Consider the following 26,729-nt stretch of genomic DNA (forward strand, 5'->3'; position numbering starts at 1 on the left):
GCCATGCTGGCCCGCCAGCCTCCCCAGACAGTTCTAACCTACTTGCTTTGATACTGACTGAGGAGCCTGAGGCAATACTGGCAACATGCAGGAGGGAGCTCCTAGCTGAAAGATTTTACTAGACTTAGAGAGAGCTCTGCCACCTAGTGGCACAGAAGACATACCCAGACGACATGGCTAATTCATCTATCTACGGAAAACACCGTTTACGGTAAGCAAACTTGCTCTTGAGCTACCACTCTGCTCTTGGTACCGCCCTGGTGATTTATATAGGCTACTGTCTCACATTGTCTGACAGCACTCTCACCGACCTCCCCTGCAATAGGGGAAGGAAGGCCCAAAGGGCTAATCTCACAGCCCGAGTTTCCAAGCGACTGATCAAACAAGAGGACTCCCTCTGCCGACCACTGGCCCTGCGCCGAACTCCCCTGACAGACCGTCCCCCAACCGGAAAGGCTGACATCCGTGGTCACAACCATTCGAGATGGAATCTCCAAATCCACTCCTCGGCGTAACTTGTCGGGGAGAAGCTACCACAACAGACTGGCTCAAGTCGGCTCCGTGAGAGGCAGAGGCAGATGGAAAAGCTCAGACTTCAGATCCCAACAAGACAACAAGGCTGACTGTGGAGATCAAATATGCGCAAAGGCTCACGGTACCAACTCTAAGGTGGAAGCCATAGAGCCGAGCACTTGCAAGTAATCCAAGACCTTCGGCAAACACGTCCTCAGAAGCACTCAATCCTGAGATTGTAGCTTGGAGATCCTCTGCTCAGTGAGAAAAAAAAACAAACACAAAAACAAAAAAAACAAAAAAAAAAAACTTTCCCTACAGTCACATCAAAGAGGGCTCCCAGGAATTCCAGCCTCTGGGAAGGAACCAGGTGTCTCTTGGAAAAGTTGACTATCCACCCCAAAGATCTCAGATGTTGGAGGACTGAATATCCACGGCCGCCTGACACATGGGTGCCGACTTTGCCCTAATCAACCAGTCGTCCAGGTAGAGGTGGACCAAGATCCCTTCTCTACTGAGAACCGTCGCTACCACCATCATGACCTTGGTAAAGGTTCAGGGTGCAGTTGCCAATCTGAAGGGCAGAGCGCAAAACTGGAAGTGCTTCCCCAGAATCATGAAATCGCAGATACTGCTAGTGATAGCGCCTGATACAGATGTGCAAGTAGGCTTCCATTAGTTCCAAAGATGCTAGGAACTACCCTTTGTGTACCAAAGTGATGACTGACAGCAGTGTCCCCATGTGGAAACGTGGAACCTTCAGCGCCTTGCTTACTCTCTTCAAAATCGAGAATGGGCAAAATGTGCCCTCCTTTTTCGAAACAATGAAATAGATGGGAGTAGCAACCTGTTCCAGAACAATAGCTCCTAACCGGCTGAGACGGCACACAGTATCACATGGCTAACCGCTTTTGCTCGCACGAACACGGGGAGAGCAGGAACCAGAGGCCTTAGGGGCCAAGCAAATTCTAAAGCATAACCGTGTCATTATACTTAAGGCCCACTGGTCCAATGTGATTTTGGCCCACTCCTTGTAAGAGAGAGTCAGCCGGCCCCTTATTACTGGAACAGAGGAGTGAACCAGCCTCACATCATTGGGAGGATTTAAGGCCCCTGGATCCTTGAGAAGAACTTTCTCTGCCAGACCTGCATCCAACGAAAGGACTGGTTCCAGGATTGCTGCTGACTGGAGCCCAGTCTCGCTGAGGACCCCAACTATCTTGATCCCCTGAATTTCCGATTTCCCCAGAAAAGGGAGCGAGAGGAGAAGGTAGTCCTCTATTTTGGCTTGTCCTCAGGCAGCTTATGCACCTTATTCTCTCCAAGGGATTTGATCATGTCCTCCAGATCCTTTCCAAAGAGCAAGCCTTCTTTCTAAGGGAGAGAACCCAGCTGCGAATTAAAGGAAATATCCACCAACCAATTCCTCAACCAGAGAAGCCTGTGCGTGGAAACTGCTGCCACCATGGCTCTGGAAGAAGTCCTGAGAAGGTCAAAGCGCATCTGCACTGTAGGCCACTACCGCCTCCAACCGGCAGGCCTGAACCGACTCAGTCGGGCCTAACCTCCTGAAGCTGCTGTTCCCAGCGAAGGTCCACCCGCAACATAAAACTACTACACATAGCCACTTGCGCTCCCAGGGTGGAGACCTTGAAGATCTTCTTGAGATTGACCTCCAGCTTCCTATCCTGAAGATCCTCGACTGCGGCAGCCCCAGTGACCGGAATGGTCGTCTTAGTGATCGCCGAAACCGCAGCATCCACTTTGGGCATTTTGAGGAGATCCAGAGCCTCTTCTGGCAACGGATATAATTTGTCCATGGCCCGACTGACCTTCAGTCTCATATCCGGAGTGTCCCACTCTCGGAAAAGTAAGTCTGTAAATGACTTATGAAACGTAAAAGACTGGGTGGGACCTCTAAGGCCCACCATAACAAGATCCACCACCCCCAGCCCAGAGTTCTCCTGGGGGGGGGGGGGGGGGGGGGGTTGTCAATACCCAGCTCATCCAGAACCACAGGAATAAGAAGCACCAGCTCCTCTCTGCAGAAGAGTTGCACCACCATGGGATCATCCCCCTCGAGAGCAGGCCCCTAAACTAAAGAACGCTCCTGATTCCCCACATTAGGGTCAGCCCCTGGAGGATCCTGCCCAAGCGCGTCATCCTGAGGTAAATCCTCTGAGGATTTGTCTGTTGCGGGTGGAGCAGCCTGAAAATGCTGGGACCTTGGACCCCCAAAGCTCCTCCAGGGCCCTGGTTCTCTTCGCAGAACTGGGAGAAAACTCCCCGTCCCCATGCCATTTGGCTGACTTCTGGTCCTGAAGGCCTTATGCATGAAGGACGAATTCAGAAGAAAAAGAAGTAGGTGGTTGAACATTCCTCAGAGTCACCCTCATCTAGGGCCATGTAGACCGAGCAGGAACAGCCACCGCCAGAAGCCCCCACCTGCAGCAATAGTGGAGGGGATTCTCCCCACCGGAGACCTGAACGCAGACAAGATGGCCTCTGTTTCTGTGCTGAGTGGGAAGGAACCTCTGGAGGCTGCCGCACTGGAAAGAGTCGCCCAAGCTCCCGCTCAACCTCTGCCCCAATCCGTTCCCTGAGGCGCCCTCCCCAACAGGGAGGCAGCGGGAGCACAAGCCACCACATGAAAGACGCGCACCCATGTCACCACAGGCTGAGCAGGCTGCACCATGCGGCATGGCGGAGTGATAGCGAGGGAGAGCCGCGTGAGAAATGGGAAGCCAGAGAGCCGCCTGAGCTGACCTGAAGCACAAGCATGTCGAAAAGCGTGCCACTGGCAAGGGAAATCGTATTGCTGTTTTTTCTTTTTTTAACTTAAAAATAAGCAAAAAAAAAAGAGAGACAACACTTCCCTGAAATGGCAGCAGGCTCTGTGTGTCCCCTGCATGGTGAGTAAGCCGGGACACCTGGTGTCAACCCAGCTAGTCACCAAAAGGGATGAGAGCTAAATCAAAGGACCGCGACCTGAGCCCCTCTGCCTCAAATACTGGAGGGATAGTCCGCCCAGGACCTGACTACCACCTGGGAGGCTGGAAAGCTGAATCTTCCTCCTTTTGGAGCCTAAACTATGCTATTCACACCTTCAAATCTATCTAGCAGACTGCGAGTTTTGCATCTCCACTATCTGCTGGTAGGGATGTGCAGCAGGGACGGATAGGTTCGATTTGGTATTTGTAAGGACCCAAATCTGTTACATCCATTTTCGGGGGACCCCGATTCGTCCATTAGTTACGTATGGTATTTATTTCCCATTAAAGTTGAAAAAAAAAAAAACCCGCAACCCTTTAATTTAACTACAACCCCCCACCCTCCTGCCCCCCCCCCCCCCCAAGACTTGCCAAAAGTCCCTGGTGGTCCAGCGGGGGTCCTGGAGCATTCTCCTGCACTCAGGCCGTCGGCTGCCTGTATTCAAAATGGTGCCGATAGCCTTTGCTCTTACTAGGTCACAGGGGCTACCGGTGCCATTGGTCAGCCCATCACATGGTAGGAGCAATGGACGGCTGGCGCCATCTTGTGATCCTACCATGTGACAGGGGCCGAACAATGGCAACGGTAGCCCCGTGACATAGTAAGGGCAAAGGCTATCGGCGCCATTTTGAATACCGGCAGCCGACGGCCCGAGTGCAGGAGAATGCTCCAGGACCCCCGCTGGACCACCAGGGACTTTTGGCAAGTCTTGGGGGGTCAGGAGGGTGGGGGTTTTATTCATTAATGATATGTTGCATTCGTGGGTGTTCGCCATACGTTTCAGAACCCCACGAATGCAAAAATAGGGACCTATACATTGTGGATTGCGCATTCGTTCAAAATGAATGCACATCCCTATCTGCTGGAGACACAAATACTGAGTGATTGCAGGTGGCAATTCAGGATAAGTAGCAGTGTCAGTCAAAACTTCTGTCTCCATCTGTTGGAGGGGAGTCTGGGCTGATCTGGATACATAAAGGGAATATTTAACTGCTAACCTAACATCATGTGTTCTTTTGATATGACCCAGAAACTTCCTGCTTACTTCCACACTTGGGAATTTTGCAAAAATTTGGATTTTTGCAAAATGATGGTTCCTATGGCAGTTAGACACACGAAACAGTCAAAAGAATTTCTGCGGTTATACAGTCAAGTCTCAGTTCCTGATTTAGCAAATTTTAAGTAGAGCCTTTAGGCACTTGGGATCTACCAATGTTAAAGAGCAAAGAAACAGCAAAATACACTAACTGCCCTATTTTTTCTATAGGGCACAACCAATAATTGGAAGACCTGTTCCCATCCCAATACTCAAGCAGCAATATCAACATAGAATTTGTCACCTTCAAATTTCCTGGTCAAAACAGCATGGGAAAAAAAGTCAAGTCTTGATCAAGTTTTATTTCATACTGTTCCTTTCACATAAGTACTATAAATTAAGGGCAAAAGAATTCAAATTGCTTCTTTAGTGAAAACGAAGACAAAATGCAGCACCCAGACATCTGCACTTTTTAAGACAAAAGTTTGTAATATCTTCAGGTCCAATCTGGGCCCCAAAGGACAAAAAGGGCTTGGGAGGGAGGGGGGCTCAAGGACTGGGGATCAGGAAGAGGACCCAAGAAGAGGCCAAAGTGGAAGAGATAATGAAGAAGAAAAATGAGATAAGGGATGATGGCAATTGAAGAGGACAGATCAAGGACTGGAGATCAAAGGAAGGAAAATTGGTTCTTACCTGCTAATTTTCACTCCTGTAGTACCACAGATCAGTCCAGACAACTGGGTTTTGCCTCCCATCCAGCCGAAGACAGAGAAATTTTGACTGACTGCCACCTGCAGTCTACCAGTATGGAACTGTACCCAAGCCAGATGCAAAACCTTTAAAAAACAAATTGAACTATTTTACAAAAAGAAAATGTTGCCTGCACCATATCCTGTGTAGGAGTAACAAGAATCTGAGCCATTCTGAATAGGAAAACGAGTGATCAAGCAGGCTCTGCAAAGAAAAAAAGGCAACCGAGCAGACTCTCCAATACCCCCTTCCTGAACGGGACTCTAGACTAATCCATGGGACTACAGAACAAAAATTAGCAGGTAAGAACCAATTTTCCTTTCCCTGTACGTACCCAGATCAGTCCAGACAGCAGGGATGTACCAAAGCTTCCCTACAGTGGGTAGGACCGCGAGAGTCCCGCTTGGAATACATTTTCACCAAAACTGCCAAGCTCTGGAACCTGGACATCCAAACGGTAATGCCTGCCAAAAGCATGTAAAGACTTCCAAGTAGCCGCTCTACAGATTTCTTGTGGTGATACTTGCTTGCATTCGGCCCAAGAGGCCGCTTGCGAACGGGTAGAATGCGCCCAAAGACCAGACGGCACTGGACTGAGTAACATATGCCGAGTTAATGGCCTCCTTCAACCACCGCGCAATAGTAGCTCTGGAGGCTTTATACCCCCGTCTAGGGCCACTCCACAGAACAAAAAGATGATCAGACAAGCGGAAACTGTTAGTCACCTCTAAGTAACGCAAGAGAGCCCTCTTCCCATCCAACTTCCGCAACTCTCTGGACTGAGGAGTGGAAGGGACCAAGTCTGGAAAGGATGGCAGTTCCACCGACTGATTTAAATGAAGATGATACCACCTTAGGCAGAAAAGAAGGGAACCATTCAAGGGCACTCCCGAGTCTGTAATTTGCAAAACATGCTCCCTGTAGGATAAGGCCTGAAGCACAGACACCCGTCTGGCAGAAGATTTCGCCACCAGGAAGATCACCTCCAAAGTAATATCTTTCAATGTAGTCTGCTTCAAAGGCTCAAAACGGAGACATAAACGTAGCTTTCAGGACAACGTTAAGGCTCCAGGAAGGACAAGGATTCCAAACCAGAGGCCACAAATGTTTCGCTCCCTTGAGAAAACGTACTACATCCGGCTGTGCCGACAAGGCAACTCCTTGCACTTTGCCACGAAAATAACCTAGGGCCGCCATCTGAACTCAGAGAATTAAAGGATAAACTCTTAACGAGGCTGCCCTGCAAAAGGGACAAGACATCCCCCCAGAGCACCAAAGAGGATTCACTTTGTGCTCAAGGCACCAAGATTCAAAAATTCCCCACACTGACATATGCCAACGAAATGGAATTCTTCCTGGACTGGAGCAGGATAGCAATCAACCCATCCAAATAACCCTTATTCTTCATACACTCCCTCTCAAAAACAAAGCCACTAGACAAAAGCAATCTGCCTGATCGAAATAAACGGGGCCTTGATGCAAGAGATTCAGCAGGTGCCCCAACCTTGGAGGACCGTCCAGTGCTAGGTTGATCAGTTAGAAACATAGAAGTGATGGCAGAAGACGACCAAACGGCCCATCCAGTCTGCCCAGCAAGCTGTCACACCTATTCGTTTTCATAGGTATCTGTTACTCTGACCGCTGAGGTCAGGGTCCTTATTGGTAACTTTTTGGTTCCAATTCCCTTCCACTCCCACCAGCGATGCAGACAGCAGTGCTGGAGCTGCATCTAAGTGAAGTATCTAGCTAATTGGTTTGGGGTAGTAACCACCGTAATAAGCTACTCCCGTTTGTTTACCCTGCCTGTACAATTCAGTCCTTGTTGGTTGTCTGAATATAAATCCTCTTTACTTCATTCACCCCTGTTGTTGAAGCAGTGAGCTGCGCTGGATATGTATTCCAAGTGAAGTATCATTCTTAATTGATTCAGGGTAGTAGCCGCCGTAACAAGCAAGCTACACCCATGCTTATTTGTTTACCCAGACTATGTAATTCATTCCTTATTGGCTGATGCTGAATATAAATCATCTTTTCTTCATTTTCCCTGCCGTTGAAGCAGAGAGCTATGCTGGATGTGCATTGAAAGTGAAGTATCAAGCTTATTTGGTTTGGTGTGGTAACTGCCGTAAACAAGCAAGCTACTCCCCTGCTTTTTTGGGGATGCAAATCCTTTTTTCCACACTTCCTCTTGCCGTTAAAGCATAGAGCAATGTTGGAGTCGCATTAACTGTGTGTATGTTTATGGACATCTCTGCCAATCCGGAGCCATGAGAACCACCTCACCCAGGTGGATTTCTATGCGGCGCACGACCATGTCTTCCTGCCATGGCCATTAATATTTATTTTATTTCTAGCTTTGCTATACAGACATTTGTTTACATATCACATCGGTTTACAATGAAACAAGTAGAAACACATAGAATTGGCATAAGAGAAGAAATAACATTTCAATTATTTCAAAAAATAGGCACACAGGAGAGCGTGCACTGGCTAGGGAAGAACTAGGGCATCCAGCACTTGTGCGCCTGTCTCCCTCCATCTGCTGAAGAACCAAGGAGACTTGGTGTTGCAAAACATTACCATCAGGTCCAGGCGAGAAGCAGACCACTTGAGACAAATGAGGAGTCGAAACGTTTCATCCAACAATTCCCACTCTCCGGGATCTGATGACAGCTCAAAAAAATCCACCTGCGAATTGTCGACACTTACAATGTGGGATGCTGCCAATCTCTCTAGATGTAGCTCGGCCCAGCTGACCAACTCCTGGGCTTCCTGGGCTACTGCCTGGCTCTTGATCCCGCCTTGACGATGGATGTATGCCATCGCAGTTGTGTTGTCCGATAACACCCTCATCGGCCTTCCCCTGACCAGGGGTAGGAGGGCCTGAAAAGCCAGCCGCACCACTCTGGTCTCCAACCAGTCGACCATGAGGCCTCCTCCAGAGACCACCGGCCCTACACCGATCTCTCCTGACAGACCGCTCCCCAACCGGAGAGACTAGCATCCATGGTAACAATTGTCCAAGACAGGATTATCCAGGTCTACTCCCCTCCACAACGTGTCAGACTGAAGTCACCACTGCAGATTGATCCTCGCCGATTCCGGAGAGGGAGAGGCAGATGAAAATGCTCGGACATCGGATTCCAATGGGATAGTAAGGCAGACTGTAGAGGCCTCATATGAGAAAACACCCATGGTACCAACTCCAAGGTGGAAGCCAAAGATCCGAGCACTTGCAAGTAGACCCATACTCGGGGCAACATCTTGTCTAACAGCGATCAAACCTGAGCTTGCAACTTGACAATACTCTCCTCAGTGAGGAAGACCTTTCCCATGCTTGTGTCGAACCGTGCCACCAGGAACTCCAACTTCTGGGAAGGAATCAAGTGACCTTTGGCCGGGTTGACTATCCAACCCAACGTCTTCAAGTGCTAGAGGACTCGATCCACCGTTCCTTGACACGAGGACTCCGACTTCACTAGAATCAGCCAGTCATCCAAGTATGGGTGGACCAGGACCTCTTCTTGCAGAGAGCCACCACTACCACAGCCATAACCTTGGAAAAAGTCCTGGGAGCCATTGCCAATCCGAAAGGCAGGGCGCAAAACTGGTAATGCTCTTCTAGAACCATGAATCTCAAATATTTCTGGTGATCTCGCTGTATCCCGATGTGCAGATATGCTTCTGTCAGATCCAAAGAGGCAAGACTCCCTTCTGTGTACCAATGCAATGATAGACCACACAATCTCCATACGGAAGAGGGCGATTCTCATAGACTTGTTTACCTTCTTTAAATCCAGAATGGGACAGAAGGTACCTTCCTTTTTCGGTACCATGAAATAGATGGAATAACGACATCGCCTTCGCTCTTCCGGAGGCACCAGCACGATGGCTCCCTGCTCTTGGAGGCAGAGGACAGTGTCCCGAACCACCACCCTCTTCTGCTCGTAAAAGTACAGGGAAACCAGAAAACGATCTCTTAAGAGGCCGAGCAAATTCTAAAGCGTAGTCTTTTTCTATGACACTTAAGACCCACTGGTCTGATGTGATCGTGACCCACTCCTCGTAGAAAAAAAAAGCTAACCAGCCCCCTTTCGCTGGCACAGAGAAGTGAGCCGGCCTCGCCTCATTGGGGGGGGGGGGGGGTGTAACTCCGCCCTACCCCTGGGAAGAGCCATCTCACCAGGCCAATGTCCACGACTGCTGACTGCCGGCACCTTGACATGAAGAGGACCCTGAAGATCTGGAGGACTTAAGAACATAAAAATATAAGAAATTGCCATACTGGGTCAGACCAAGGGTCCATCAAGCCCAGCATCCTGTTTCAACAGTGGCCAATTCAAGCCACAAGTCGATTTCCACAAAAGCAAGAGGGAAAAGCATTTCTAGCCTTCAGTTTGTCCTCTGGGAGCTTATGAACCTTATTCTCCCCAAGGGACTTGATCATTTCTTTTAAGTCCTTCCTGAAGAGCAACTTCCCTTTAAAAGGGCAGTGAACCAAGCTGTATCTTGGAAGAAATATTTGCCGCCCAATTCCTCAACCAGAAGAGTCTCCGAGCTGACAATACTGCCACCATGGACCTCGAAGTACAGAGGTGGTCATAGCGTGCATCCGCACCATAGGCCACTAGAGCTTCCAGCCACTCATCCTGAACAGACTCCACGGGTGTCAAGGTCCTGTCCATCTGTAACTGCTGAACCCAGCACAGACCTTCTCTTAACATAAAATTGCTATAAATAGCAGCCTGGGCTCCTAGCACAGACACCTCAAAAATCTTTTTGAAGCGACCTTCCAGCTTCTGATCCTTAAGCACTGCGGTGCCCAAAATTCATACTGGGACCAATGTTGTTTAACATGTTCATATATGATTTGGAAAAGGGAACAGCAAGCGAGGTGATCAAATTTATATACAAAGGGGTACATTTTAAGAGCCGCACATGGGCGCACATGTGCATGCGTTTGCCGGTGCGTGTCAATGGTTGCAGCCATTTTGTAACATATGCGCGTATATGCAGACGTTATAAAATAGCCTGGATGCGCCATTTGGAAGCCAATAGTAACAGGTGGGAGAGAGAAAAAGGGAAAAAAAATGGATAAAGTGCGTAGCTTGCTGGGCAGACTTGACGGGCCGTTTGGTCTTCTTCTGCCATCATTTCTATGTAAAATATTTTGGTTTTTTTAGTGACCGCCGAAGCCAAAGCATCCACTTTAGGAATCCTCAGGAGATCTAGTACTTCCTCCAGTTGCGGATACAACTTCTCCATGGCTCGCTTGACCTTCAAACCCGTGTCAGGAGTATCCCACTCCCAGAAAAGCAAGACAGTCACGGACTGATGGAATGGAAACGCCCTGGTGGGACACCGAAGCCCCACCATAAATCGGGTCCACTGATCCCAACTCAGATCTCAGGAAGAGCGTCAATACCCAGCTCCTCCAAGACTGCAGATATTAGCGGGCTTAGTTCCTCCCTGCGGAACAGCTGGATCACCTTGGGATCATCACCTTCGAAGGTAGACGCCTGTGAAGAATCGTGCTCTGGGACCTGAGGATCATCCTGTCGCGAGCCCTCTGAAGAGGTGTCTGCCACCGGTGGGAGTGGGGAAGACCTCAGAAGCCGCTTGGCCTTTGGGTCCTTGGGCTTGACTGGGAACCCAGCACGCTTAGCAGCCTTGCCCTGGTGCTGCTTGGCTGACCTGCCTGCCTTAAACACCTTCTGTAACAGCCGCACAAAATCAGAGCCGAAAGAGGAGTCAGAAACCTCTTCGGATTCCCCTTCGCCTGGCTCAGCAGCTTCCTGAGCTGTTTGGCCCCTATCAGCCTGTGGCGATAATGGAGGCAGGAAATCCCCTCCCCCCACGGCAGACCTGAACACCGACAAAATGGTCTCCGTTCCTGCGCTCAGCAGGAAGGGGTCTTCCGGAAGCTGCCGTGATGCTGAGAGCCCCCTAGGATCATGGGGCTTCCTCAGTTTCTCCCCCACAACAGCACCCAACGAGCCCTCCCCCCGACCCCAGGAGGCAACAAGTGCAACCCATCGCGCATCACTGCAGGCCCTGCACGCTGTCCCATGCAGCATAACAGCGGCAGGCAGCCAATTAGCGGCCAGGTAGATGACCTTGGCCCCCAGGAAGCAGGAAATTCACGCCGATGGAGGGGGAAGGTTGGAAAGCCAACACAGCATAAAGGAAAACTCAAGCCGTGCTTACAAGCACTGGTAGCGCTAAAAGAAAAAACTTTTTTTTTTACTTTTATAAAACAAAGCAAGAAAGCGAAAAAAAACTTCCCTGAGAAGGCAGCAGGCTCAAGTGTGTCCCAACAGGGTGAGTGAACCAGTACCCCTGGTGTCACCCTGAATGGCAGCTAGGCTCCAGGAGCTGAAGAGGAATCCCTGACCATCAGCTCTCCTGCCTCATATACCAGGAGGGATGGTTCCACCAGGACTTAACTATCCCCTGGGATGCTGTTTGAAGGAGAAAAAAAAGGAAAAAGGAGGGAGTTAAGTCTCAGACTGCAGGATTTTGCACCTCCACCATCTGCTGGAGACAGAGAAATACTGGCAGACTGCAGGTGGCACCTCGAATTAAATGGCAGAGTCAATCAAAATTTCTCTGTCTCCATCTACTGGATGGGAGGCAAAATCCAGCAGTCTTGGCTGATCCAGGTACGTACAGGGAAAGGGGCATTAATGGGTGGGGGGAGTAGCATCCAGAACCCCCTTCCAATTTTCTGCCCTAGGCCCCTTCTCATCTACTACTGGAATAGAGGAAGGAATAGAAAAGCATAGAGATACGTGGTTGAGAAGAGTTGAGGGAAAGGGAGACTGGCAGAGACAGAGAGAACTTATCTGGGGGGAGATGGAGAGTGGGAGAGAGTGAAGGCAAGAGAGCCACCTACGGTAGCACTGCATAAGAGCGAACACACACCGCAGGGAAAAACTGCAGCAATCCCCAAAACAAGTTACAGGGCGGTGGGATACACAAGGGGTAAGTTCTAGAGAAATTTTTTCCAAGGCTGCTTTTAAGATGACCACTTCTTTGCCCTCCGAACAGTAAGAGCACATACCCATCTTTTTTCTCAGGCTTGGGGACAGCACTGGGACACCTCTTGCCGTTCTTGGTGGACACGTAACTGCACTCCTTGTACGGCGCGTTCTTGTCCTCGAGGATGTGCTTCAGGCAGTACTCCTGACCTTCCAGGCGCGGCTGGGAGCACACGCGATGGCTGAAAGCACACGCCAGAGGCTCCTGAAGTCTCGGTACAGGAGTGAGGCGCCCCCGACTTGATGACAGGACATGAATCCGAATCCTGTTCATACCCACACCTGCGACAGGTAGACGAAGTACTATCAGCCAGGTGCTCTACCGGAAAGCATCGTCACAGGGACACGCACAACATTCAGAGAATACAACCACCTACAAGGGGGGGGGGAGGGATCACGCAGGGGTCTGCGATATTACAAACAAAAAAAGGGAAAGTCAACAGACTCCGAATGTCAGGATGACCATGACATCCAAATAAAAGCTACGGCGAATAACCCCCATCGCCCAAAGCACTCGCAGTACACGATGTCTGGCGCTCCGGCGCCATTACCACTTTCTCCCTCCCCACATATGTCCCGCCTCCTTCGCTCTCTCCTCCTCCTCCTCCTCTCAGGCGCCATTTTGTGAGAACTACAATGGGAATGGGAGGGGCGCGGCGGTAGCGACAGCTTGCGCCTGAAGCGAGAGCTGACATGGAAATTTAGAAAGCTACCAAAAAGGCAGCGCCTCCCGACGGAGCCCTAACGAAGAAAAAGGAAAAACCGTCTCTATCGGGCACCTTACCTTCACCGCGCCCCTCGCGAAGCAACCGCCTCATCCTTGCGCGCGCCGCCTAACCCCGCCCTCCGCCATCATTGGTCCTCTCAGCTGCTAAGCATGTTCAACTTCCTATTTCAAAGCCGGAAGAGAAAGCGATCCTCAGGCGCGATCGGCTTGTTCTCCTGTCAATCAACAGAGCGTTCTGCCTTCAGGGGGGCGGGATTTTCAGCGGAGGACAGTCGGGGGGGACTCGGTGCACAGCTCCGCTGCAGAGACTGCTGCCTGTTGTGAGTGAGTGAGAGGGCGGGGTGTGAACGCCTATGCCTGGCAGAACCGCGAAAGACCAATTCACGTTTCAATTCCTAAACTAAAAGAGTTGGGAATGGCATCAAACAAACAATTCCAATGAACATGAAGGAAGGAGGCTATTGCTACTGAAAAGGCATTTGATAGTTAATTGGAAATTTATGATAAAAATACTACAGAAATTGGACCGGGAATTCAGTTGGTTAAAAAGAATTGGACGTTATATTTGGCACCTGAGGTGTAAGTGAAGGTGAATGGGGTGTGCCCAGCGTGAGGCATGAGACATTATTGTCCCATTTCTCCATGGTTATTTACACTGAAAATGGAGCCATTTGCAGAAAAATAATCAGGTATTAGATAAAAAGTCCAGATATTAAAAGGCAGATTAGCAGGGCCAAGGAATTACAAGATCTCTGTTTGTTGTGTTCATGATATAGCTAAGACTTACAGGCCAATGCTTTATAATGCACTGAGTCTAGCACACGTTAGCAGTATAATTCTTTATTACAAATCTGTCGTTTACAGTCACATAAAATCTCTACATCCAGTCAAATTATTTTTGCCTGCTATTCAGTCTCCCTGTGTCAGGGTTCCACTTGCTGTGCAACCTGCCTGCCAGGACATTTCTAAGTTCCTTTAGTAGCCTTGGATGTATCCCAACCAGCCCCATCACATTATCTACTTTAAGATCAGTTAGTGCCTCACAAACATACAGTTTCAAAAATCGATTGAGGTTGTGAGAAATGAAGCTTTAATGTTGCTATTACATATTGCTGATACATATCTTTAAAGAATATGAAATATAAGTTGCTTTACATGTTCATAATTTAGGTTCCCTGTACGTACCAGGATCATTCCAGACGGTGGGTTATGTTCCCTGTCCAGCAGATGGAGTTAGAAACAAAAATTCCCAGGGGGAGGACCTATATAGCCACGCCTCCCTCGCCTCAATCCTCAGTATAGTTCTAACTCCAGCAGATTGAGCAGGGGACACGGTGGTCCCCAGCACTTTTCTAGTTTTATTTTCTTTTTGAGGGATCAATTAAAAGGGCCAATATTTTTCAAGGAGGCAGATCGCTTCTGTCTTGCGGCCTGGCTTTTGAGAGGCGCCAATTAAGAAGGCGCGGATATCCAGAGTCTGTCATCTCGACGCTCCTGAAAGCTAGGAAGACTTCCACGTCTGTTACCTATGTCAGAGTATGGAAGGTTTTTGAGGAATGGTGTGAGTCAAAGACGATTTTGCCAATGCAGGCCTCAGTAGCGCATGTGCTTTCCTTCCTACAGGCGGGTCTGGATTTGGGCCTGGCCTATAATTCTCTTCGTGTTCAGGTGGCGGCTTTGGGAACTTTCCTACGGAGTAATGACAGGGAGCTCCTGGCCTCACATCCGATATTCTACGTTTTCTAAAGGGGGTAAAACACTTGAAGCCTCCCATTAGACCGCCTTGTCCTTCATGGAATCTCAATTTGGTACTCCGGGCTCTATGTGCACCGCCTTTTGAGCCTCTGAGTTCGGCCACACTCAAGGATGTCACCCTTAAGACCATCTTCCTGGTGGCGATCAGCTCAGCACGTCGGATCTCTGAACTACAAGCTCTATCATGTCGGGAGCCATACCTTCGTTTCACGCCAGGGGGAGTATCCCTGCGGACAGTTCCATCTTTTCTGCCGAAGGTGGTCTCAACTTTCCATCTCAACCAATCGATAGAGCTTCCGTCATTTTTATCCTCTGATTCTTCTGACCTGCGTCGGTTGGATGTCCGACGTTCTTTGATACATTATTTGGAGGTCACTAATGAATTTCGACTCTCCGATCATTTGTTTGTCCTTTGGTCGGGACCCAGAAAGGATTGCATGGCATCCAAACAATCAATCGCTCGTTGGCTGAAAGGAGCGATTTTAGCCGCATACATCGGAGTGGGTAAGTCTCCACCTTTAGCTGTTAAGGCGCATTCTCTACGCGCTCAAGCGACGTCGTGGGTGGAAAGTTCTGCAGTTTCTTCTCAGGAAATCTGTAGGGCGGCCACATGGAAGTTGCTCCACACTTTCGCAAGACATTATCGTCTAGACGTCCGCGCGCCGTCTCACGGTCAACTTGGAGACAGGGTCATACGGGCAGGGCTGTCCGTGACCCACCCATGATGGGGAAGCTTTGGTACATCCCACCGTCTGGAATGATCCTGGTACGTACAGGGAAAAGAAAATTATTCCGTACCTGCTAATTTTTGTTCCTGTAGTACCATGGATCATTCTAGACCCCTCCCTGGTTTTGGGGGTTCTTTGTGGGCCATCCCTGCTTTCCTGTCTTCACAATATTTTTCACTCTGTATCTCTAGTTATTGCGAGCTGTGTCTTTGAACACAGTGCTGTTTGCAAGTTCTCAGTTACAGTTTTTTGAGTGCAAGTTACTTGCTGTCACTTACAGCTGTTTTTTTCTCTATATTTTTTTAGATTAATTGATCCCTCGGGTTCTGTCTCTTCTCGTCTTGGCTTTGCTAGTCCAGTTACTGAGGATTGAGGCGAGGGAGGCGTGGCTATATAGGTCCTCCCCCTGGGAATGTTTGGTTCTAACTCCATCTGCTGGACAGGGAACATAACCCACCGTCTGGAATGATCCATGGTACTACAGGAACGAAAATTAGCAGGTAAGGAATAATTTTCTTATGCCCCATGCTGCTAATTGCTCTGTATAAAAGGTTGCTGAAATAGACTAGGGAACACTGACAGCTGAAAAGCACCCTTGTTTTGCTAAGCACAGTAGGAAGAATTAAAAATTGTTTGAACATGTTCTCTCAAGAATTTGAGGGAGAAATTAAAATTGTGCTTTTAGAGATCATTTTACGCTTCTGACCTTAGGCAGCTGCATAAAAAGGGAACTGACAAGTGAGCTGTGCAGCTTGATTGCAAAAGCACAAGCTACTGTGTCTGCTGGAAAATAGGCCAATGTATATAGACCTCATTCTAGCAGAAAGGTAGTGGAAAAGAGCATAAGGTAAGGGCACCTTCCCCAACCCCAGAACACAATACATGCACAAAGCCCACCATGTTACTGAGATCACTATATAAGCCTGTGGTGTAAAATAAACACAGGCCTCTGCAAACCAAACCCCTTTAGACCTCTGCACAGCACTTGTAATACTACCCTTTTTCTGCAGGAGCTGTTAATTGCTAAATTAAGAAATCCTCCCTGGGGGAGTTGAGGCAGACAGAGAGGTATATAAATGAGACCTTCCGGGACATAGTGGCCAAGTCCCAACTTCAGACTGGCATCCCTGGTGCTGCCTTGGAAGAGGAAGGTCTCATGACTGGAGAGCATCAACCTAGTGCAGCAGAAAATGATCCTGTAGCAAGGACCTGCTCTCCAGGTGGTGCATCCTCCTCTCACACAGAGGATGTCTCGCCCAGGGCTTCTGACAAGGAGAGAAGGGTTAGGTCGGCCATCACAGTTAGTGATTTGATTAGGAATGTAGACAGCTGGGTGACTGGAGGGAGTGAGGAACACCTGGTAACAAACCTACCTGGTGTGAAGGTGGCGGACCTGACACGTCACCTAGTTAGGATTTTAGACAGTGCTGGGAAGGAGCCAGCTGTTGTAGTACATGTAGACACTAACAACATAGAAAAATGTGGGAGGGAGGTTCTGGAAGCCAAATTTAGGCTCTTAGGTAGAAAGCTGAAATCCAGAACTTTCAGGGTAGCATTCTCTGAAATGCTCCCTGTTCCACGTGCAGGTCCCCAGAAGCAGGCAGAGCTCCGGCGTCTCAATGCGTGGATGAGACGATGGTGCAAGGAAGGAGGGATTCAGTTTTGTAAGGAACTGGGGAACCCTTTGGGGAAGGGGGAATCTTTTCTGATGGGATGGGCTCCACCTTAACCAGGAGGGAACCAGGCTGGTGGTGCTAACCTTTAAAAAGGAGATTGAGCAGCTTTTAAACTAGAACAGAAGGGAAAGCTGCCAGTCGCTCAGCAGCACATGGTTCGGAGGGAGGTATCTTCAAAAGATACTAATGAAGCATTAGAGTTAGGACATCCCAAGAGAGAGGGTCCAATAATAAGAAAACTAGTCCAAGAGCCTACAATTAAAAACTCACCTGAGCTAAAAGATTCCAATTTATCCCTATCAACTGAAAAGCAGAATCTAAATACAACAAAAAACTCACTTTGTAATGTTTCTATGCTAATGCCAGAATCTAAGAAGTAAGATGGAAGAATTAGAGTGTATAGCAATGAATGATGACATAGACTTAATTGTCATCTCAGTGACATGTTGGAAAGGGGATAAACCAATGGGATAGTGCTATATTGGGGTACAAATTATAATCGCAATGACAGCGAGGAGCATCTTGGTGGCGGGGTGGTGCTTTATGTCTGGGATGGCATACAGTCCAACAGGATAAAGATCCTGCATGAGACTAAATGTACAAATGAATTTTTTTGGGTAGAAATCCCTTGTGTGTTGGGGAAGAGAATAGTGTTAGGAGTATATTACAATCCACCTGGCCAAAATGGTGAGACAGACAGTGAAATGCTGAGAGAAATTAGGGAAGCTAACCAAACTAGTAGTGCAGTAATAATGGGAGATTTCAATTATCCTAATATTGACTGGGTAAATGAAACATCAGGGCATGCTAGAGAGATAAAAGTTCCTGGATGGAATAAAAGACAGTTTTATAGAGCAATTGGTTCAGGAGCCAATGAGAGAGGGAGCAATTTTAGATCTAATTCTCAGTGGCACGCAGGATTTGGTGAGAGAAGTAATGGTGGTGGGGCTGCTTGGCAATAGTGATCATAATATGATTATATTTGAATTAATGACTGGAAGGAGGACATTATGTAAATCCATGGTTCTAGCGCTAAACTTTCAAAAGGAAAACTTTGACAAAATGAGAAAAATAGTTAGAAAAAAACTGAAAGTTGCAGCTACAAAAGTAAAAAGTGTGCAACAGGCATGGACATCGTTAAAAAACTACCATCCTAGAAGCATAGAGTAGATGTATTCCGTGCATTAAGAAAGGTGGAAGGAAGGCAAAATGATTACCGGCATGGTTAAAAGGTGAGATGAAAGAGGCTATTTTAGCCAAAAGATCTTCATTCAAAAATTGGAAGAAGGATCCATCAAAAGAAAATAGGATAAAGCATAAGCATTGGCAAGTTAAATGTAAGACATTGATAAGACAGGCTAAGAGAAAATTTGAAAAGAAGTTGGCCATAGAGGCAAAAACTCACAATAAAAAAACTTTTAAAAATATATCCAAAGCAGAAAGCCTGCAAGGGAGTCAGTTGGACCATTGGATGATCATAGGGTTAAAGGGGCACTTAGAGAAGATAGATTTATTTATTTATTTATTTATTTATTTATTTATTTAAAGATAAGGCCATTGTGGAAAGATTAAACCATTTTTTTGCTTCAGTGTTTACTGAAGAAGATATTGGAGAGATACCCATTCCGGAGAAGGTTTTCATAGGTGATGATTTGGATCAACTGAACCAAATCATGTAAACCTGGAAGATGTGGTAGGCCTGAGTGACAAATTGAAGAGTAGTAAATCACCTGGACCAGATGGTATACATCCCAGGGTTCTGAAAGAACTAAAAATGTTAAGATTACTAACCTGGTAATCTCCTTTTCCTTAGTGTATGCAGATGGACTCAAAACAAATGGGTATAGTGTGCTCGTGCTAGCAGTTGGAGACGGATCTGACGTCAGCACGGGTACATATACCCCCACAGGAAGTGAAGCAATTCAGTAATCTTCCTTGCAAAGCTGTTATAGCTATATGTGTACTGACCGATCGATTAATCAACAGGATTACCCTGACCAATTGATGGTAGCTGGAGACTGCCAGTGTTCTCAACCGGAAGGCGTCGACACCCGGCAGGGTGGAAGCCCTATTATAAGCAAAACATGGGTTACCGTGAGTCAGCGAATCCCCATGTATACCGGCAGCCGGGCGGGATGCTGAGTCCATCTGCATACACTAAGGAAAAGGAGATTACCAGGTAAGTAATCTTAACATTTCCTAGCGTGTAGCAGATGGACTCAAAACAAATGGGATGTACAAAAGCTACTCCCGGACTGGGCGGGAGGCTGACCGAGGACCGTGAATTTAGTTGATAGAATTTGGAAACACGCTCAGCGAGCGTGGGGTAGCTCCAAACTGCTTTGGAGACGGAAATTACTGAATTGCTTCACTTCCTGTGGGGGTATATGTACCCGTGCTGACGTCAGATCCGTCTCCAACTGCTAGCACGAGCACACTATACCCATTTGTTTTGAGTCCATCTGCTACACGCTAGGAAAATGAAATTTCAGACCTATTAGTAAAAATGTGTAACTTATCATTAAAATCATCCAATGTGCCTGAAGATTGGAAGATGGCCATTGAAATCTCTATATTTAAAAAGGGATCCAGGGGTGATCCGGGAAACTAGAGACCAGTGAGCCTGACTTCAATGCCAGGAAAAATAATGGAAACTGTTATAAAGAATAAAATCACAAAACATTTAGACAGACAAGGTTTGATGGGACACAGTCAGCATGGATCTACCCAAGGGAAGTCTTGCCTGCCAAATCTCCTACATTTTTTTTGAAGGGGTGAATAAACATGTGGACAAAGGTGAACTGGTAGATGTAGTGTATTTGGATTTTCAGAAGGTATTCGACAAAGTCCCACATGAGAGGCTTCTAAGAAAACTAAAAAGTCATGGGATAGGGGGTGATGTCCTTTTGTGGATTGCAAGTTGGTTAAAAGACAGGAAACAAAGAGTAGGATTAAATGGTCAGTTTTCACAATGGAAAAAGGTAAACAATGGAGTACCTCAGGGATCTGTACTTGGACCAGTGCTTTTTTATATATTTATAAATGATCTGGAAAGGGGTACAAGTGAGGTGATCAAATTTGCGGATGACAAAATTATGCAGAGTAGTTAAATCTCAAGTGGATTGTGAGGAATTGCAGGTGGATCTTGAGAGACTGGAAAATTGGGCTTCCAAACGACAGATGAAATTTAACATGGACAAGTGCAAAGTGATGCATATAGGGAAAAATAACCCTTGCTGTATTTACACAATGTTAGGTTCTATCTTAGGAGTTACCACCCAGGAAAGAGATCTAGGCATCATAGTGGATAATACATTGAAATAGTCAGCCCAGTATGCTGTGGCAATCAAAAAAATCAAACAATGTTAGGAATTATTAAGAAGGGAATGGAAAATAAAATGGAGGATGTCATAATGCCTCTGTATCGCTCTATGGCAGGGGTCAGGAACCTATGGCTCGGGAGCCAGATATGGCTCTTTTGATGGCTGCATCTGGCTCGCAGACAAATCTTTAATAAAAAAGTAAAAATCTAAAAATCCCCCACCCTCCTGACGCCCCCCCAAGACCTCCAAAATTAATTTACTACAACCCCCACCCTCCTGACCCCCCCAAGACCTGCCAAAAGTCCCTGGTGGTCCAGCGGGGGTCCAGGAGCAGTCCAGGAGCGATCTCCTGGACTTGGGCTGTCGGCTGCCAGTAGTTAAAATGGCGCCGATGGCCCTTTGCCCTCACTATGTCACTGGGGTCGACCAATGGCGGCGGTAGCCCCTGTGACATAGTAAGGGCAAAGGGCTGTCGGCTGCCAGTAATCAAAATGGCGTCGACGGCCCTTTGCCCTTACTATGTCACAGGGGCTACCGCCGCCATTGGTCGACCCCAGTGACATAGTGAGGGCAAAGGGCCATCGGCGCCATTTTGATTACTGGTAGCCGACAGCCCAAGTCCAGGAGATCGCTCCCGGACCCCTGCTGGACCACCATGGACTTTTGGCAGGTCTTGGGGGGGGTCAGGAGTGTGAGGGTTGTAGTAAATTAATTTTGGAGGTCTTGGGGGGCATCAGGAGGGTGGGGGGGTTTTGTTAGATTTTTACTTTATTAAAGATTTGTCTGCGAGCCCTGGACCCCTGCTGGATCACCAGGGACTTTTGGCAGGTCTTGGGGGGGGGGGGGGGTTTAGGAGGATGGGGGGTTGTAGTAAATTAATTTGGCAGGTCTTGGGGGCGTCAGGAGAGTAGGGGGTTGTAGTAAATGAATTTGGTAGGTCTTGGGGGAGTCAGGAGGGTGGGGGGTTGTAGTTAGTATGGCTCTCACGGAATTACATTTTAAAATATGTGGCGTTCATGGCTCTCTCAGCCAAAAAGGTTCCCGACCCCTGCTCTATGGTGAGACCGCAGCTTGAATACTGTGTGCAGTTCTGGTCGCCACATCTCAAAAAGGATATAGCTGCACTGGAGAAAGTGCAGAGAAGGGCGACCAAAATGATAAGGGGCATGGAACGGCTGCCCTGTGAGGAAAGGCTAAAGAAGCTAGGGCTGTTTAGTTTGGAGAAGAGACGACTAAGGTGGGAATATGATAGAAGTCTACAAAATTATGAAAGGACTTGAACAAGTTAAGGTAAATCGGTTATTTACTCTCTCAGATAATAGAAGGACCAGGTGGCACTCCATGAAGTTAGCAAGTAGCTCATTTAAAACAAATCAATGAAAATTATTTTTCACTCAGTGCATAGTTAAACTATGGAATTCATTGCCAGAGGATGTGGTTACAGCAGTTAGTGTAACTGGGTTTAAAAAAGGTTTGGATAAGTTTTTAGAGGATAAATCCATAAACTGCTATGATGGTAATTAATAAGCAGTAGTAGCTTTGTTATCTATCTAATGTTTGGGTAATTGCCAAGTACTTTTGACTTGGATTGGCCACTGTTGGGAACAGGATACAGGGCTTGATGGACCCTTGGTCTGACCCAGCATGGCATTTCTTATGTTCTTATGACATCCAAGGGAAGCAGGAGGCTATACTCTTCCACGTCCCTGACCTTATTCAGGGATGGCAAGGAAATTGACTGATTGACATGAAATTCCGACATCACTTTGAGCAAGAAGGATAGAAAAGTATGCAGCTGTAATGCCCCAGGAGACACCCGAAGGAACATCTCCCGGCAAAACAAGGCCTGCAGCTCGGAAACTCAATGCGCAGAACAGATAGCCATCAGTAACACTGTTTTCAAGTCAATAACCGCAAGGAAAGGCCACGTAGCAGTCGGAACATAGGGCTCGCCAAGAAGTCGAACACTAAATTAAGATGCCACAAAGGGACCAGTAATCTCAAGGAAAGCCAAAGATGCTTCACTCCCTTCAAAAAACGGGCCACATCAGGATGAAACGATAAGGAATCACCATTCACCGGAAACAGGCAAGAGCCACAACATGAACCTTCAAGGAATTAAGGGCCAATCCTTTGTTTAATCCATCCTGCAAAAATTCCAGAATGAGCAGGATCTTGACCAAACAAGGAAGAACATCCTGATCCTCATACCAGGCCTCAAACACTCTACAAACCCGCACATAGGCCAAGGAAGTGGAGAATTCCTGAGCACAGAACAAGGTAGCAATTACCGCAGAAGAATATCACCGCTTCAACAATCGAGCCCTCTCAAGGGCCAAACCATAACACAAAACAGAGTCGGATTTTCGTGAAGGATGGGTTCTTGCTGCAACAGATTCTTGTTCGGCAGAAGATGAAGGGGGGATCTCCACCAGTAGTCTTTGCAGATCTGCATACCATGATCATCAGGGTCAATCCAGTGCCACAAGTACCATCCCGCTGTAGTCTTCAATCCTTCGAACCATCCTACCCAACAAGGGCCACAGAAGAAAGGCATAAAGCATTGTGTCTTCCAGCCAGACCTGTATGAGAGCATCTATGATCAGGGACCAAGGATCTCTCCTGCGACAGATGAATCGAGGAACCTTCGTATTGCAAGAAGTCGCCAGCAGGTCTAAGAACACAAAGCCCCAGCGATCCACTATCATCTGAGATGCCTCATCCGACAACACCCACTCTCCTAGGTCCAAACTCTCTCTGCTGAGAAAGTCTGCTTTTATGTTGTCTTTTCCTGCAATGTGAGAGGCTGAGATCATCTGTAGAAGTCCTTCCACCCATTCCATAAATTGGTCTATTTCCTGCGACACTTGCTGGGCTCTTGGTTCCTCTCTGTGGATTGTTGCAGGTTACCATTGTTGCATTGTCTGACAGCACTTGGACCGCTTGACTCTGCAGTTTGTGGATGAACTGCAAGCATGCCAACCGGACTGTCCAGGCTTCCAGGAGATTGATGTTCCAGAGGGATTCTTCAGCATTCCAATGCCCTTGGGTTGTCAGCTCCTGACAATGAGCTTCCCAACCCTGGAGACTCACATCTGTCATGAGTATCAACCAGATCAGGGAGGTCAAGGAAACACCCTCTCTCAGATGAGCCTCTTACAGCCACCACTGGAGGTGAGAGTCGATTTCCATCAGCAAGTGGAGCCAAACCGAATAGTCCTGAAATTGCGGGTTCCAACGAGACAGCAGTGAGCACTGAAGAGGACACATATGCGCCCTCGCCCTTGGCACCAGTTCCAGGGTTGTCAACATCAAACCAAGCACCTGTAGATAGGATCACATTGTCAGGTGTATAGTGCTCACCAACTGATGCAGTTGTGACATCAATTTCTGAATCTGAACTTCTTTCAGGAAAACCTTGCCCTACCTCATGTCAAACCAAACAACCAAATATTCCAACAACTGAGATAGCTGAAGACTGCTCTTGTCCAGGTTTACCACCCAACCGAGCTCCTGCAACAAGGAGATCACCTTGCGGGTCAACTGGCAGCTCTCTTCTGAGACTTGGCTCAAATCAGCCAGTCGTCCAAATACAGGTGTACCAGGATCTCATCTCTTTTCAATGTTGCCACTACTACCACCAAGACCTTCGAAAACATTCTGGGAGCAGTGACTAGACCAAAAGTCAGCACCCGAAACTGATAATGGTACCCCAGCACCGCAAAATGCAGAAAACGGTTCTACAAACGGATGTGAATATGAAGGTAGGCCTCGGACAGAACCAGAGAGGTCAGAAATTCCCCCGACTGCATGGCCATTATCACTGAGTGTAAGGTTTCCATTCAAAAATGAGTCGCTCTGAAATGATGGTTGACACTTGAGATCCAGGATGGGACGAAAGGAACCCTCTCTTCTTGGGCACAACAAAATTAATGGAATATCACTCCATACTTGAGACATAGGCACTGGAACCACAGCCCTCAACCAGAGGAGCCTTCGAAGTGTAGATTCCACTCTCTGCTTCTTCTGCAGAGAGTGGCAAGGAGATACCATGAACACGTTCTGAGGAATACTGTGAAATTCCATCACACAGATTCTTCTCATATCACCTCCAGGACCCACTGATCCGATGTGATCTCGACCCTCTTCTGTTAAAAGAGAGAGAGGCATCCCCATCTCTTGCTCCCAAAGGTGGGTCGGCAAACCTTCATTGGGAAGCTTGGGAGGATCCTCCCCCGAGCCTGCTCCTCTCTTGTACTGTCTGGGATGAAAGACCTGCCGAAAGGCCAAGTTATCTAAAAGGTCGACCCTCCATAGGAACAAAAATGCTTGGAACCCCAGAGATCATCCCTCATACCAGAGAGGCACTGAAACTGCTTCTTATCCTCTGGCAACCGAGGGACCAGAGATTCGCCCCACTTATTTTTCCAACTCGCTTCCAAACAAGAGTGAGCCTTTAAAGGGCATTTTTTGGAAGATTAGCCTTGGAGGCGGCGTCAGCTGATCAATGTCGCAACCATAGTTGATGCCTGGCCGCTACCACCAAAGTCACTCCTCTGGCCGAGGTAGACCAAATCGCAGCCCACATCAGCTAAAAAGGTGGCAGCGGGCTCCATAACCGCTCTGGAATTCACTCCAGAATCATCAACTTCCTGAGAGAGAAGCAGACAAGTTCGTGCCACTAGGTCGCAATAAGAAGTTATCTGTAAAGTCATAGTCATTGCTTATGTTACGGTACTGGGCCATACCCCGGTCCCTCCACTCACCTTGGGGCCGGCCCGGCCTGCTGTTGCTCTGTCCCAGCCAGCAGGCCCCGTCAGGGCCTCTCCCGTGGCACTCTCTCCTCAAGGGAGACGCCGCCAATCCGTCATGGCTGGCCCTGCCCCCTAGGCGCGCGCACATGAGCAACAGATTTAAAGGGGCCAGCGCGGGAACGGGCAGGACAGCACCAAGATGATGTCAGACGCTGCAGGAGTATTTAAACCCTGCAGCTAAGCCTGGGCCTTTGCCTTGCAACGAGGTTCACTCTGGTAAGAGTTGCTAGTTGCTGCTTCGGATCCTTCGGCTTCCGACTCCGGCTTCCGTCCACAGACGTCTGATTCAGCTTCATCCTTTGGCTTCTGACTTCGGCTTCATCCAGGAGGCCTCACCTAAGTCCAAGCAGCTCGGGTCCTCACAAGCTCCTCTCGGGGGGACCACGGGCTTCCAGTGGTGAAGTTCCAGTTGGCCTCCTGGCTCCAGCTCTTTGTCTCCATTCCCTAGATACCGCCTCGCAGGAGACCACTCGTAAGTCCAAGCAGCCCGGGTCCTCACGGGCTCCTCCTGGAGGGACCTCAGGTCTCCAGTGGTGAAGATCTCTTGGACTCCTGTCTGTGTTTCCTCCCGGCTTCGACACCCACTGGGTATCTCCTCAGTGAGCCAGCCCAAGGGTCCACGAATCCAACAGTTTGCAAGGCCATGGACCTGGCGGACGCCACAGGCTTGAAAGCCATTCCCGGAATTGCACAGCAGTTGCAACAACAGCAAATCTGCATTGACTCCCTGATGACGACCGTGCAGAGATTAGCCGATCGGATAGCTGGAGCTGCTGCATTCATTCCTCCGGTACCAGTAGCCACAGCCGATCTCGGACCAGCCACGCCCACACAACTGCCAGCACCTTCACGGTACTCTGGGGAAGCAAAGCTCTGCCATGGATTCCTCAATCAATGTTACATCCGATTCAACCTACTGCCAGCACAGTTTCCTACAGATCGGATTAAAACCAGCTATATTATTTCATTGTTGGATGGGAAACCCCTGGCGTGGGCCTCCCCACTATGGGAGTGTCAGGACTCCCGTCTTGCGAATCTGGAACAGTTTGTCGCAGCCTTCAGACATATCTTCGATGAGCCCTCTCGCAGGCCCACTGCCGCCTCTGAGTTACTTCAGCTACGTCAAGGCAACGGTCCCTTGCCGAGTATGCGGTGGAATTCCGTACCCTGGTAGTCGAGCTAGATTGGAGGGACGACAGCCTCCACGGCATATTCCTGGAAGGTATCTCTTCAAGACTCCAAGATAAGCTAGCGGCAAGAGATCTCCCGGATGACCTGAACAGCCTGATTGATCTGGCTGGACTGGTGGACTGCCGTATCCAATGCCGTTTTTGGGAAGAGAGGTCCGGTCGTAAACCCAGTAACTCTGAGCCTAC

General features: G+C 48.3%; 1 protein-coding gene across 3 annotated transcripts in view; it reads right to left on the reverse strand.

Annotated features, from left to right (window-relative positions):
* KANSL2 (KAT8 regulatory NSL complex subunit 2) overlaps positions 1-13,366 on the reverse strand; it is a 97,489-nt gene extending 84,123 nt beyond the window's left edge. The window contains exons 1-2 of one of the 3 annotated variants that reach the window (XM_029594619.1): positions 13,115-13,300; positions 12,354-12,612 (exon numbers count right to left, since the gene is read on the reverse strand). In XM_029594619.1, the coding sequence (XP_029450479.1) occupies positions 12,354-12,612; positions 13,115-13,148 (293 nt within the window). In that variant the 5' untranslated portion in view covers positions 13,149-13,300. Of the gene's footprint in view, positions 1-5,233; positions 5,377-12,353; positions 12,613-13,114 lie in introns of those variants that run through there. The other 2 variants (XM_029594620.1, XM_029594621.1) reach the window with 2 other exon arrangements.
* Positions 13,367-26,729: the final 13,363 nt, after the last annotated feature.

Source organism: Rhinatrema bivittatum, chromosome 3, assembly GCF_901001135.1.
Source record: "Rhinatrema bivittatum chromosome 3, aRhiBiv1.1, whole genome shotgun sequence".
In the NCBI taxonomy this organism is placed as follows: Eukaryota; Metazoa; Chordata; class Amphibia; order Gymnophiona; family Rhinatrematidae; genus Rhinatrema; species Rhinatrema bivittatum.